This window comes from Hyperoodon ampullatus, assembly GCF_949752795.1.
Source record: "Hyperoodon ampullatus genome assembly, chromosome: 6".
NCBI lineage: Eukaryota > Metazoa > Chordata > Mammalia > Artiodactyla > Ziphiidae > Hyperoodon > Hyperoodon ampullatus.
Genome location: NC_136919.1, coordinates 5,832,865 through 5,847,884, shown reverse-complemented (window position 1 = coordinate 5,847,884; position 15,020 = coordinate 5,832,865). Strand labels below are relative to the sequence as shown.

Sequence of the window (15,020 nt, the reverse complement as noted above, 5' to 3'; positions counted from 1 at the left end):
ATTCCTGGCATCCTTGCCAGCACTTGGTATTATCATTATTATTTATTTTTGCCATTCTTGTTGAGTACTCATTATGGTTTTAATTTGCATTTCCCTGCTGGCTAATGATGGTGAGCATCTTTTCATATGAAAACTTCAGGGGCTTCCCTGGTGGTGCAGTGGTTAAGAACCCGCCTGCCAATGCAGGGGACACGGGTTCAAGCCCTGGTCTGGGAAGATCCCACATGCCGCGGAGCAACTAAGCCCGTGTGCCACAACTGCTGAGCCTGCACTCTAGAGCCCGCAAGCCACAACTACTGAGCCCACGTGCTACAACTACTGAAGCCCACGCGCCTAGAGCCCATGCTCCGCAACAAGAGAAGCCACTGCAATGAGAAGCCCGCGCACTGCAACGAAGAGTAGCCCCCACTCGCTGCAGCTAGAGAAAGCCCGCGTGCAGCAACGAACACCCAATGCAGCCAAAAATAAATAAATAAAACACATTTATTTTAAAAAAAAGAAAGAAAAGAAAACTCATGGCTTTTAATTTTTGTCTTTTTGTTGCCTTCATAAGTATGAGGAAGAAAAGCGTGAACTGAATCATAGCTAAAGAAAGAAGAACATTATAGTCTTATAGCAGAATCTCGCCTAACAGCATTGTTATACAGTACAGTACCATAACACGTTCCAAGTCTCTTTTATTCCATTTAATCTGTCTTCTGTTAAATTTCTTTAATTTAAAAATTTTAAAAAAAGTATTATCTGAGTTGTTGATATGCTTGGTTCTATTTTAAGAGGCAAGTGTTATATAGCTTTCTAATGAATAATAAAAAATCTAAATCATGCTGATTCTCTACCACATTATCTTTTTAAATGAAAAATCTCTAGCAAGCCTCACCACCTCCATGATCCCAAGCATGATATGGGCTTATCTTTTTGCTGCTGTCAGGCTGCAGTTCACGCTGGTTTAATGTTGCTGTAGATCCCTTTTAGGGACATTTAATCATCACTTAGACTAGATTTGAAGTCCTGACCATTTATCTTCTCTTGAAGCAGTGGTTTATAGTAATAAATTGTGCTAAGTTGTGTTTTGGTCCTTGATTAAGTCCAACACAGTAGCTTCTGATGCTTGAGTTCTTATTGAGTTATGACGGGCAATTAAGTGAATGCTGGTAACCATTCTGTGAGAATTAAAAACCTTGGTTCAGAAAGGCATGGCAGAGTAGAATAAAGGAACTGATGCAAAGTAAATGACATATCTTTATATTATTAAGTTATTCTAATTGTGCTCCTTTTAATATGACATTTGGGGTTTAACATAAATAAATAGTACCAAGTTGCAGTCTCTGAAAATTGAAGAGCCCATTATTTAACCTAAAAATGGTCATGGCTCAGAAAATGGCATTACATGTCATTTCCTTGCTACCTACCAGAATCCGCCCCCTCCAAAGAGGTATCACTTCCTCTGCTCCCACAGCATTCTTTGCTTATCACTGTGGTGTTTCTCGCACTGTGTTACAATTGCCTCCCTGTCACTTCCTCTTAAATGCCTTTAGAGCAGAGATTGTGTGGTAGTACCTATCACATAGGATGTTCAGCAAATATTGAATGAATGCATAATGAATGGTTAAAGAACCTGGGTGATGTTTTGAGCTTGGAGAAGAGGAGACTCAGGGAAGGTGTGTTAGCTGTCTGAAAATATTTAAAGGATGGTCATATAAGAGGGAGTTGGTCTCACCCTGCACTGCTTTGGAAAGCAGAGTTAGGAGAAGTGGATGGCAGTCACAAAATAAGACATGTTTGAGCTTAGCGTGGAAAGAGCTTTCAGACAAGGAGAGCAGTCAAGCAATAGAATGGGTGCCTTGGAAGACCGTGATTATTCTGTCACTGGGGATATTCAAGAGGAGGCAAGATATAACAATAAGGAGGGATTTGAACCCAGTGGGGCTTCTCAGGACTCTTCCTTCTCTGAGTATCTTTGTTGAGTACACTAGGGAACAGTCTCAGGGAGATTCTTATCTAGTAAGGGAGAGACGATAGCTTCAGGTGGCAAAGGGCAAAGTATGTTAGGAATAGCTTGGCTGGGATATTCAGGGTAGTACATGGATTAAGATGGAAAGGCACGTTTGGTCTACTTCAGTGATGACCTTGAGTGCCAAGCCAGAGATTCCAGAGATATTTGGTGGCCAATGAAAGTTACAGATGTTAGCATCATGAAAGTATCCCCAGTACTTAGAACAGTGATAGTACATGTTCAATAAATATTTGTTGAAGGAGTTTGTCAAAAGATCAGAGCCATGATTTAGCAAAATTAATCTGTAATCTAAGTTTAGGTTGCAAGTGGACGGGAGGACACTTAAGTAGAAGTAAGGAGAGCCTGAAGAAAGGAAGGTGACACCAAGAGCCCCCTTGGATATGGGATTGGCTGGACTGGTCAAGTGGGCAGAGATGGGGAAGAGGTAAAAATGATTCTCTGAACTTCAGTCTGGTGACCAGAAATGGGAGTGACATTCACAGAAATAGGGTGGTTCCTTGTAGTTCTGATGTAAGCAGAGGGCAAGGCTTTTGGTTCTGGACATGCTTCAGTAATGGTGTTGGGTTGACAGTGTCTGTCCACTCTTCCCACTGTGGTTTGTACGCATGTGTCACTCACTCCTCACTTACTTCCATGTTATTCACGGTTCTCACCATGACTTGGAAGTCTGGGTCTCTAGAGAGGATCAAATGTAATGATGAGAATAAGTGCCTGGTAGAACTTATTTCCTGCAGGTTCAGTAAGACACACCCCTTCATGTGGTTTTCCTGTTCACTCATAAGGTGTATTTGATGTGTTAGCTGTAGTAGTGGGTAAGTTAGGAGACCCTTTTGACCCATTCTCCCCTTTTTGCTATCTTGGAAAAGCCAAACAAAGCTCTGTCTTGTTGAGTCGTCGGCGCCAGCCCTGGAGGTCCTTCCCCTGGGCATGTGGGGTTGTGGAATAAGGGCACTCTGCGCAAACCCAGCGCGAGGGGCCTCTGCTTGGATGCTGCTCTGCCTGGTCCCCAGAGATGGGGTCTGTGACCTGCCATCTGTAGATGTACGCTTCAGGTGACCGAGGAGGACCAGGACGCGCTCCAGGACCTATGCCTTTCAGGACTTTCATTGTGCAGAAAGAGCACTCTTTAGTGTCAGGATAAGTTTTTGTCAAAATACAGAAAAGTGTTGCTTACACTTCTCATTTATTAAGAGTGATTTGTAAGCATTGTAGTTGGCCCATTATGTAAGCCATTTAGTATAATATTTCTCCGTGAGAAAAGGGGCAGCTGCTTTTCTTATGAAGAAGAATGGGTTTATTTATTATTTTTTTAATTTTTCGGGGCTGTGTTTGGGTCTTCATTGCTGTGCACAGGCTTTCCTCTAGTTGCGGAGCGGGGGTGCTACTCTTCATTGTGGTGCGGGGGCTTCTCTTGTTGCAGAGCATGGGCTCTAGGCGCACGGGCTCAGTAGTTGTGGCTCGTGGGCTCTAGAGCCCAGGCTCAGTAGTTGTGATGCACGGGCTTAGTTGCTCCACGGCATGTGGGATCTTCCCGGACCAGGGCTCGAACCCATGTCCGCTGCATTGGCAGGCAGTTCTTACCCACTGCGCCACCAGGGAAGTCCCAAGGATAGGTTTAGAAATGCAAAGATTAACAAATAGAAGTTGGTTCCCTGCTGTAGCCTGCTTCCAAATTTATACTGCTTTAGGAAAGCAGCTGAATTCGGGAGGCTTTGTATTTTTTCCTTTCTCCTTGACTTTTTTTTTTTTTTTTTTTTGCTTTACGCGGGCCTCTCACTGTTGTGGCCTCTCCCGTTGCAGAGCACAGGCTCCGGACGCGCAGGCTCAGTGGCCATGGCTCACGGGCCCAGCCGCTCGGCGGCATATGGGATCTTCCCGGACCAGGGCACGAACCCGTGTCCCCTGCATCGGCAGGCGGACTCTCAACCACTGCGCCACCAGGGAAGCCCCTCTCCTTGACTTTTGACACACCGGGTTCACACTGAGGCTTCCCCCCAGTTCTCCTTTTGCAGAAAGCTGCTTCTTGGGCTTTCTGCATTTGAATAGGGAGTTTAATTAATTATTTGGTCAAATGAAAGACACTTACCTCAGATTTTCCACATGAAATTGCAGCAGTCTTTAGATTTCCAGTCAGCTAATTTAGTGGGTCACGTAGTTCTTCATAACTTTTAAAACATTTTACAAATTCAAACTCTACAAAGTTGGTGCCTTTTTCAGCTCTTTTTCAGCACTGCTATAAATGGAAGGTTTTCTCTTCTGAGCCATTGAAGTGCATTTTATCCTAACATTGTCTCTTCATCTTTGGAGTTATCTTGACAGTGTCTAGGGCAAAGAAGAGAAGTTATTAGGGCTGCGGGGTGAAGGGAAGGTGTTGTTTCTGTCGCTGCTACTTGCCGAATCGTCTGGATGTCTAGAGGAACTTTTGTGCCCGCGGTGCAGGCCGGCTGCTGGCCTCTGCAGCATCAGCGCTGGCTGGCTGCGTTCTAATATGTGATAACTGATCCATGTCCACTTTGACTTGACTGTAAGAAGGTTTTGAGGTGTGTGTGTCTGGGGCGTTTTAAAAGGAAAGGAAAACAAAGCTCTTCCTTGCCTTGCGCTCATGGTTCTGGAACTTGGGCATTTGGACTCCTCCAGGCCCTCAGCCTGGGCCGAGTTGGGCTCTTTTTGCTGCTGCCTGCTGTCCTCTCTACATAGCTGACCTCAGGGAAGGGGGGCGGGGATCCTGAACACTGGATTTTATTCTGCACAATGCTCTTCTGACCTTGTGGGAAGGCAGTTTGGGGCCCTTTTAGAAGCTCGCTTTATAAGTAAAGAAACTGAGGTTGGCTCAAGCGTACATTCTCAGAGCTCAGAACAAGTTGCTCTAAGACAGGCTCTGAGATCAGCCCCCTTGGGAAGGGCTGCTCGCCTCCTGGAGGAGAACGCCAGATGGTGGGAAGCATACGGGCCCTGTTGAGAATCTAACTTTCATACAAGAAACTGGAGGAGTTTGAGGAAGATTCTGAGAAAGCTAAGAAGCTATGGTCCCTCCAGGGCATCCCCCAGGCACTGTCTTTTCTCCCCCAGGAGTTTTACCTCAGTTCCTTTAGAAACTGGGACCAGTAATACCTTCCTTGAAGGGAAATTGTTAATGCTACTTAGGTGATTCGCCGACTTACACTGAGTACTTACTCTGAGCGGGTGATATGCCGGGTGCTTGACATACTGTCCCCCTTTTGATTTGCAGAGTGGCTAAGAGTTTGGGCGCAGGAGGCAGTCAGACCTGGGATGGAGTTCTGACTCTGTCTTTACTAGCCGGCAGACCTAACTACTTATTTCGGCCCAAATCACACCTGTTTCATTGGGTTTGGGAGGTTGACTAAGAGAGGACATTCTCTCATTCATCAGAGGAGAGGGAGGCCTGGTTAGGTGCCTTCTAACCGTTCTCCAGAGCTGTGGGGGCCTGGGGGCACCTGCACAACTTGCAGGCACAGGAGCAAGGGGTGAGCGTTTCCCAGGATATCTACCATTATCGTAGTAATTGTTGAGTATATTGTGTGTCTGGGATTCTCCTAGTCTCTTGCTTAATCTTCCCAATAGCACTGCAGGGCCAGGATTACTCACTAGCCACGCTTCTCACTTAGTGGTGAGGCCAGGACGGGAGCCCAGGCTCCTGTTGCAGACTTGGAAGGCTCACCCCAGGCCACGTTGCAGTTGTTTAGTTTTCATGATTTAACCTGGTTGAAATTGGTCTCCTTAGGCTTGGGTCACAAACCAATAGTCATTGCCTTGCTTGCATATCCTGGTGCCGTTGGGATGTCATTTTGCTGTACCAAGGAGAAGCAGTTGCTGTGTTTGGTCCCTTACCCACTCCGTAAAGGCAGTCCTGTGGTGTGGGAACTCGCCCTAATAAGGACTGGAACCTTGTTGTCAAATGGATTCCTGGTATCCTTGGGTTTGTAATAGACACTACCGTCCTGTCACAAGAGACCTGTTGTTCCTGGATTTCTTTCTGTTCACTTAACATACACCCTTCCCAGTCTTACAAATGTCAGGGGTTCTTGAAAGCAGGAGATATTCTGATCTTTTCCGAGGGGCTGCATAACTCATCCTTGTAAAAAGACCCAAAAATATTAGGAGATGACTTTTCTGCTTAAACGTTAGGATAATAAATCATTAGACTGCTTCTCAACGTCTTAAGGAAGAAAATTTCTCTTATAAATTTCTTTTGGTGGCTAAATGTATTTTTTCCTACTTTTGTGACTAGTCACGGTCTTTGGCATATTACTAAAATCTGATAATTGACTTCTGGTTAGCAAAGTGACATCTATCTTCTCTCCAACCTGTCAGTTCTTCCCCACCCTGAAGCCTCTCACAGCCTTTTCTCTTTTCTTTGTGAAGGAAAGGTCTTTGTTCTGAAGCATTTTTAGGACCAGGAGAACAAAAATCAAGAAATGCTGAAATATCCTGTTTTAACCAACTCCCCCTTTAATTTTTTTAAAAGTCATCATTAGACGTTAACAGACAAGAAGCCGTTCACTGTTACCCAGCATTGAGAGCATCATTTCTTCCCTGCCCTGTCATGGACGTTGCATTTCGCTGTTGCAACGTGATCAGAAGATTCTCCCAGTTAATATTATTTCTCCTTTGAAATGATATAAATCTTCATTTAGTGGACTATCCAGCCATTTCTTCAAATTTCTTTCTTTTTCTTTAAGTATACAGAAAAGTGTTTTCCTACAAAGGAAAACAATTTTATATTTATCTCTATTAAATAAATAAATGTTCATTATTAAAAAAGAGAATGCAGAAGTATAGAAACGGATAACGAAGAAAGTAAAAATGACCCACAACTGCACTGAGACCTCTAATCCTATTTAGAGATAACCACTGTTTATTTTGTGGAAACCATTCAGATTTATTTCTCTGCTTAGAGCCATGACCCTCATGCGTAGAAACTGTTCATTTGCTTTTTAAAAAACCTTTAACAATATATTGTAAACATTTTTCCATGCCATTGAATGTAGAATATGGTAAGTTTTTATTCTGTGTTGTGTGCATGTGTACTTTATGGTGATTGCATACGTTTACCGTGATTTTCAAATTGAGCATTTGCAAAGAAAAAATAACAGTTGGGTGCCTAACGTCTGCCAGGCGTTGTGCTAAGCACTATATAGGAATCATCTCATCAGATCCTCACTTCATCTGGGCTTGTGCAATGGCCTCCTCTTGCTTTCAGACTTTCTGCTTTACAACTTATTTTTCATACAGAAACCTGAATAATCTTTCAGGAATGCAAATGAGATCATCTTGCTCCTCTGCTAGAAACCCTGCAGTAGCTTCTCAGTCCACTTCAACTAAAAGCCAGACAGCTAACTGAGATCTGGCCTGTGTCCCCGGCATCCCCTCACAGCCACATTGTCCCATCTTCCTATTCATTAAATATGACAAATCTATCTCAACCATAGGGTCTTTGCACTGCTTTCTAGTTCTTCTGCCCTGGGGCCTTTGGATGATTGGCTTTCTTTTCTTTCAGATCCCAGTTCCAATTGAATTCAAGTGAGGTGAACCCCATCATACATGTACTTTGTAGAAAAAATTTAAAATATAGCAAAGTATAGAATAGAACATGTCACCTATAATCCCATCATTGACTCTTAACATTTCTGTGATTCTTTTCATTTCATTCACTCCATTTATTCATTCTTTTGACAAAATATCTGCTGTATGCCAGGTATATTGTACTAGCATTTGGTGGGGTTACAGCATTAAAAAGACAGTCATGATTCTTGCCTTGTGAGGTCTTCTGGGGCATTAATCCTGCTGTGGAGAAGGCTGCCTGGTGTTACGGTTAAGAGCTCAGGCTCTGGAGTCAGACTAGCAGGATTCAAAACGTTTGGCCCCACCACTTATAAGTTGTGTAACTGTAAGCTAGTTACACTCTGAGTCTCAGTTTTCCCATCAGTATTAGTTATCTATTTCTGCATGACAAATCACCTCACAATGTAGTGGCTTAAAACAGCAAATATGTGTTATCTCACAGTGTCTGTGGGCCAGGAATTTAGAAGTGGGTTAGCTGGCTGGGTCTGGCTTGTGGTCTTCACTGAGATTGCAGGCTGGATGTCAGCTGGGGCTGCAGTCATCTGACAGCTTGACTGGGGCTGGAGGGTCCGCTTCCAAGGAGGCTCGCTTGCAGGGCTGGCTAGGCCGTGCTGACTGTCCGCAGGAGGCTTTAGTTCCTGGCCACATGGCCCTCTCCACAGGCTGCTTGAGTGGCTGCAGAGCAGGCAGTCCAAGAGACCACAAGGCAGAAACCCCTACATCTTTTATGACCTGGCGGCAGAAGTCACACTGTCATTTCTGCAGTATCCTATTGGTTACACAGGTCAGCCCTATTCAGTGAGGGAGGGGACTAAACAAGTGCAATGGGGATCACTGGGGACCATTTTGGAGGCTGACTACTATACCAGCTGTACAGTGACCATCATAATGGTACCCACATCCTTGGTTTATAAGGAGGATTAAATGAGAAATACATGTAAAGTGAATGAGGAAAAGTCCTGGTACTTAGTAAGCACTCCAGAAATCGTAGCTGCAATTGTGTGTTGTCATTACCGTCACCACTACCTCCTCTGCCAGCCCAAGTGGGAAACGAACCTAACGTAATGGGGTCGGGGGGGTGGGGGAGGGCAAGAGGAGGAGACATTTAAGCCGAGACTGGACCAAGGGGCAGGCTTTGGAGAAGTAAGAACATTCCGGGCCAAGGGGCAGTATATGCGAAGGTGCTGAGTGGGCAGGCTGCTGAGTGGAGAGGGCAGAGTGGCCACGAGGGGGCAGAGATCACGTCACGCCCAGCTGCCGAGGCCAGGATGCAGTCATCACCATGCTCTTTAGGGAGATTTTCTTCTCTAGGAGTATAGCTGAGTTTATCCAGAAACCAGTGGAGAAAATAAGAGCCAAGCTTTCTGGATTGCATTTATCCTGCAAAGTGAGGTTCTTGTGTACCATGCATCTCCCCAGAGCTCTTTAAATGGTTTTGTTTCATTACCCTGGGGGCGAATGTACATCTGGGTCTTCTGGTTCAGACTAAACTCCGTTGCTGACCTTTCTTTTGGTGAGACGGTCCATAGCCTTTACCGGCTTCTCAAGGCGGTTGCCAGAGGTGCTCGGCGAGCCTTTGGCGCGGTGATGATAGCGCTGCAGCCAGCAGCCCGGGGCCACCTGCGTGCTGCTCACCTGCGTGCCGCTCACCTGCTTCTCTGCTGAGTTCTTGCAGGAGGAGGGAGTGCCATACAAACGTGTGGCAGAATGGAAATCTGCCATGTGAGAGATGTGGATATATCATAATTTATTCTCCTGATCCCCTATTCATGAGCACTTAACGTTGTTTGCAGTTTTTCTCCCCAGGATCTTCTTCATGATACATTTTTGTATGTTCTTATTCTTTCCTTAGGTTACGTTTCTAGAAGTGGGATTTCTGCATCGAAATAATAGGTACTTTAAAGGATTTAGAGACATACTGCGAACTGCCCCTCTGGAAGGTGTGTCCAGTAGAACAGTTTACCTGCACGCTGACAAGGACGGATCAGTATGTATTTCTCTTTATCAAGGAGGAAATCCAAGTCAGTTTGTGCCGTAGAGCTATAATTCCACCCGACAGCCCCTGTGTTTCTGATCTGTCTCTTAGGCCACCAAGAGCCCTTTTTGGGTTTTTTTTTTTTTTTTTAACACCATAGCTTAATGCTTTAACAAATGTTGAAATTTTTGCAAGTGTTATAAATCCAATAGGGCATCACAGTCTGGCACATTTTCCCAATCCTGGGAAAAACTGACCAAAAAATCAGTTGTAGGGCTTCCCTGGTGGCGCAGTGGTTGAGAGTCCCCTGCCGATGCAGGGAACACGGGTTCGTGCCCTGGTCCGGGAAGATCCCACGTGCCGCGGAGCGTCTGGGCCCGTGAGCCATGGCCGCTGAGCCTGCGCGTCCGGAGCCTGTGCTCTGCAACGGGAGAGGCCACAACAGTGAGAGACCCGTGTACTGCAAAAAAAAAAAAAAAAAATCTGTTGTATGCGGCGGCTTGGTGGAAAAACCATTCATCAGCAGAGTTAGGTAAGGAGACTGTCACAGGACTGGGTGTTGGTTTCCTTTTGAGCACTTCCCCGAGGAGAGAAAAGATAAAGCAAAGAATTGGGTAAATTCATCAGATTGTATTTGGCAGCATGGAGACCAAGTGGGTGCGGGTCATCGCCCACGACAAGTTTCCCAGGGTTGTGGAGAAACGGCTGCCCGGGGCTTCCGGTGCGTTGGTGTGCTCTGAGGAATGCGGCCGTGGCCGTGGCATTCCACCCGCACATACCGAGCACACTTGGCCTCCCCCGGCGCCTCCCGCCACTTGCTCACGGTCAGGCTGAATAACCAGAGCAAGCCGTGTGACCACAGCATGGAAAGCGGTTCTGGCCGGGCAGGACAGACGCCTTACTGTTGGCTCAGGGAGAGAAAGGATGATCCTAGACAAACTTCTGAGAAGGACCCTGAGAAAAGAATGGAAAACCAGTTGTGAACGGCAGCCCCAGCCAACAGTGGCTTCTGATAGGAAATTGTAGGGCCGAGTAGGTAGGCTGCCGGGGTCGCTGTGTTGGACGCGGCTCATTAGGGCGCAGATGAGAATGTGCCCTATGATTATGACGAGGAGGAAGGGCAGGTCTTTCAGGGGCTTTTTCTTTCTCATTAATGGGTTCTCACCAAACCTGGTCTTCACATTGTCGTCCTGTTCTTTTTTGGATGGCTTAGGACCTGGGGAAAGGGTGACAGTCTGTGATCATGGCATCATACCCCCAGGTACCCTGCCACCCCCGTAGGTGTCATCCTTGACTCCTCCTCCCACATCGGATGCAGCAGCAAACACTCCAGAATGATGAATCCTACAGTAAATCTTAGAATAACCCTGGAGTCCTAGAAAAAATCCTAGAGTAAATAAATACCACCCTGGCCCCTTACCACCGCCATCTCTGTTCTGAAAAATTTCTCAGCCTTCCAGCCTGGTCCTGTTCCCATCTGTGTCTGCTCTCTTGCCAGCAGAGAGACTTTTCCTCGGACATTTATGTCAGACCTTTTCACTACCCAGTTTGTAGCCTCCATTGGGTACTCATCTCAGAATAGAATTCCCAACTTCTCTCCACAGCCTGTTGGCCCTGTGTGGTCTGGGCCTGGTTTCCCTCTTGGACTTCCCCTCCCGTCACTCCCTTTGTTTACTGGGATGCTCTTCTCTGTTAGTGCCCGCCCCAGGCCCTGCCCTGCCCTCTGCTGGGTACTGTTACACCAGATCTGGTGCAGGCTGATCATGTGGCACCTTTAGGAAAGACCTCCCCTGATGACCTAATCCAGAGTACCTAGGAAAGACCTCCCCTGACGACCTAATCCAGAGTACCTATGCTGGCAGAGTACCCGTGCCAGCACCAGCTCTTTATCTGCTTTCCCCCTTTAATTTCTTCGCAGCTCATGCCATCTGGAATCACCTTGTTTAGTTATGGATATAGTTGTTTGCACTCTTACTAGAATGCCGAGGATCCCTTCACACTCCTGTTCTTCTGAAGGCGCACCTGGCCTCAGAATGCCCTGGAGAGTCTGACCTCGTGAGGAAATACCAAATTTTAGTTCCGGAAGAGCTGCAGGTTGTATGAGAAACACATTTGATTCCTCAAACCAGCCACGGCACCGCCTTCCAAAATAAAGTGCACACATACACCCATTCCTCCCCACCCCCCGCGGAAGTAAGGCATCTCTTTTAAACAGAAACTGTCACCTGCATTTGAGCAAGGAAAGTTCTCCCACGAAAGGAAACATCAAAATATAGCTCCTACCATGTTAAGCTAAGTCATCAAAATTTAGACAGAGGGGAACTCTGGAACAAATGACTTGGTTTAATTAATGAGTAAATTGGAAGAAAAAAATTAAGTGGAACCTATAGATTAAAGGAGACATAACACAATATATGGAGCTTATTAAGATCTGAATTCAAACAAAGTATAAAAATTGGGGTGGTGGAAATCCATAAATTATATAATATTAGATATAGGCTTCAAAACTATTTGGGGGGCTTCCCTGGTGGCGCAGTGGTTGTGAGTCCGCCTGCCGATGCAGGGGACGCGGGTTCGTGCCCCGGTCTGGGAGGATCCCACATGCCGCGGAGCGGCTGGGCCTGTGAGCCATGGCCGCTGAGCCTGCGCGTCCGGAGCCTGTGCTCCGCAGTGGGAGAGGCCACAACGGTGAGAGGCCCCCATAACGGAAAAAAAAAAAAAAAAAAAAAAAAAAAAAAAAAAAAAAACTATTTGGGCTGGAGGAGTGGGTGGGGGTGTAGGTGAAAGAAGGTGAGCTATGAGTCGATGCTTGTTGAAGCCAGGAAGACTAGGACGTGGGTACATGGGTACGTGGGGTATGTGGAGTGCATGGAGGTTCTGATGCTCTTCTACTTTGAGGTATATTTTTTAAATTCCATAATCCTTTTTTTTAACTGGGAGATTTTTATCCCCTGCATTTTTTTTTTTTTTTTTTTTTATGCGGTACGCGGGCCTCTCACTGTTGTGGCCTCTCCCGTTGCGGAGCACAGGCTCCGGACGCGCAGGCTCAGCGGCCATGGCTCACGGGCCCAGCCGCTCCGCGGCATGTGGGATCCTCCCGGACCGGGGCACGAGCCCGCATCCCCTGCATCGGCAGGCGGACTCTCAACCACTGCGCCACCGGGGAAGCCCTCCCCTGCATTTTTACTTGCAGCTGTCTGCTGGAGCTGAGTGGCTGCTTTTCTCTTAAGTAGCATCTCTTAAAATGGGAGAGCTCTCCCTGTACATTTCATTCATGTGTACAACTGTCAGAGCTTACGATCTCCTCTTTTTATGTCCTTTTTTAAAAATTTAATATCTGTCTACCTATCTGTCTATCTATCTACCTATCTAGGCAGGCTGCGCCGAGTCTTAGCTGTGGCACTCAGGATCTTCAATCTTTGTTGAAGCGTGTGGGATCTTTAGTTGCGGCATGCGGACTCTTAGTTGCGGCATGCATGTGGGATCTAGTTCCCTGACCAGGGATTGAACCCAGGCCCCCTGCACTGGGAGCACAGAGTCTTATCCACTGGATCACCAGGGAAGCTTCCTTCTTGATAGAAAGATTGGTGGCAGGATTTACTTGGTGGCTACATTTGTGAACATGTGAAATAATTCATGATTTGCTGAGTATACAACTTCCTCGGAGGCTTGGTGTGAACTGGCATTTAGTAGCAACATGCAACTTATGCTTCCTTTCGTTTCGAGAGCAAAGCCTCTGTAGGATAGAGCCAGTGTTGACTCTCACTGTGTGTCCTTAATCTGATGGGGATGGAGGAGAGGCAGCACCAAGTAGCAGAAACAGGAAGCCCTCCCCCGGTGGTCACTCTGCACCCAGTCCGGGCTGAGAGTCCCTCTGCAGGTCCCCAGAGCCCTCCTCTCATCAACCCTGACTTGTATGGTCAGGGGGGTTGAGAGGGTTGTTGCCTGTTACAGCCAGTGAAGAAGAAAGGTAGTGAGGGGCTTCCCTGGTGGCTCAGTGGTTGAGAGTCCGCCTGCCAATGCAGGGGACATGGGTTCGTGCCCCAGTCCGGGAAGATCCCACATGCCGCGGAGCAGCTGGGCCCATGAGCCATGGCCGCTGAGCCTGCGCGTCTGGAGCCTGTGCTCCGCAGTGGGAGAGGCCACAACAGTGAGAGGCCCGCATACCGCCAAAAAAAAAAAAAAAAAAAAGAAAGGTAGTGAGTCACATGATGGCCAGGAGTATCTGACCCTGTGCACTGTTGTATTCCTGGCACAGAGTAGTATTTGTTGAAGGAACGAATTAGTGCATCTTTCCAAGTCTCGGGGGACTTATCTGTAACAGGTCCACTCTACAGGGTTGTTGGGGGAATTAAACCCTCTGTGAGGAACCTAACTTAGAGCATTTGGAATAACTTAAATATTCATCATTAGGGAATGGCTAAATAAATTGTGGCCAGGGTTCTGTGTAACATTCTGCAGCTGTTCAAGAGGTGAAGGTAGCTTTATGTGGGTTGCCACGGAGAGGTGTTTAAAGCATCCAATAGAAAAGCAAGTGTACTACAATCCCATTCATACTACAGGGAAAACTGTGGGTCTGTACAAAAAGTCTATCGATAGCTGTTATTTCTTGGGAGTGGATTGGATGGCGGAGTATGGTGTGGAGAGGTGAGGGGTTATTTTTCCCTCTTTATTTTACGTACATCTGTAACTGACATAGAAAATTAAGCAGTAAACCTAAAGAAACAGAATAGTACCTGTTACATAGTTAGCTCAATAAATTATAACTATGATAAAGGGTAGTTATAAAGTTAATAAAGGCTAGAGGTCTAATTAGAGTAGGTCACTTACAGAGAAAAAATCTAATCAGGTTTTGTTTAACTTTTATGGAATGCAACTTCTTTAGCTTCTGAAAACATAACCAGTCTTTAATTTGGAAAGCCAAACTATGGGCCTAGTCTTTTATTGTATTTTATCTTATTATTTATAGTCAGGTTTATTGAGTTATAATTTCCATATAGTATAAAACTTACTCTTTAGTGTACAGTTCTGTGGACTTTGACCAATGCATACAGTTGTGAAATTACCACCTCATTCAGATACAGAACAGTGCTATGACCCCCTAAATTCCCTTGTGCTGCTCCTTTATAGTCGTCCTTCCTCGACCCCTCCTCAGCTCCTGGCAACCACAGTCAGTTTTCTGTCCTTATGTGTACAGGATGACATATAATGGAATCATGCAGCATATGGCCTTTTGAGTCTGGCTTCTTTCACTTACCATTGTGCACTGCAAGTCATTCACAATGTTACATGTTATCATAGTTCCTCCTGTTATATCTCTGAGTGGTATCCCCTTGTGTGGATGTACCGCTGCTTGTTTATCCAGTCACCAGTTGAAGGACAGTGCTCCAGCTTTTTGGAGCACAAACAGACTTCTGGCTTTTGCTGTTAGCTTTATTTCTACCCATT

The 15,020-nt window shown here is 46.1% G+C and overlaps 2 protein-coding genes across 2 annotated transcripts in view; one reads left to right on the top strand and one right to left on the bottom strand.

Moving 5' to 3' along the window:
• ABL1 (ABL proto-oncogene 1, non-receptor tyrosine kinase) overlaps positions 1 to 15,020 on the top strand; it is a gene marked incomplete at both ends in the record, with an annotated part of 129,244 nt that overhangs the window by 21,135 nt on the left and 93,089 nt on the right. The window lies entirely within an intron of this gene.
• The window catches only part of LOC307055157 (S-adenosylmethionine decarboxylase proenzyme-like), a gene marked incomplete at its 3' end in the record, with an annotated part of 30,156 nt that continues 24,218 nt past the window's right edge, over positions 9,083 to 15,020 (bottom strand). The window contains 3 exon segments of the mRNA XM_079707129.1: positions 9,083 to 9,265; positions 10,276 to 10,448; positions 10,738 to 10,788. Of these exon segments, the coding sequence (XP_079563255.1) occupies positions 9,083 to 9,265; positions 10,276 to 10,448; positions 10,738 to 10,788 (407 nt within the window).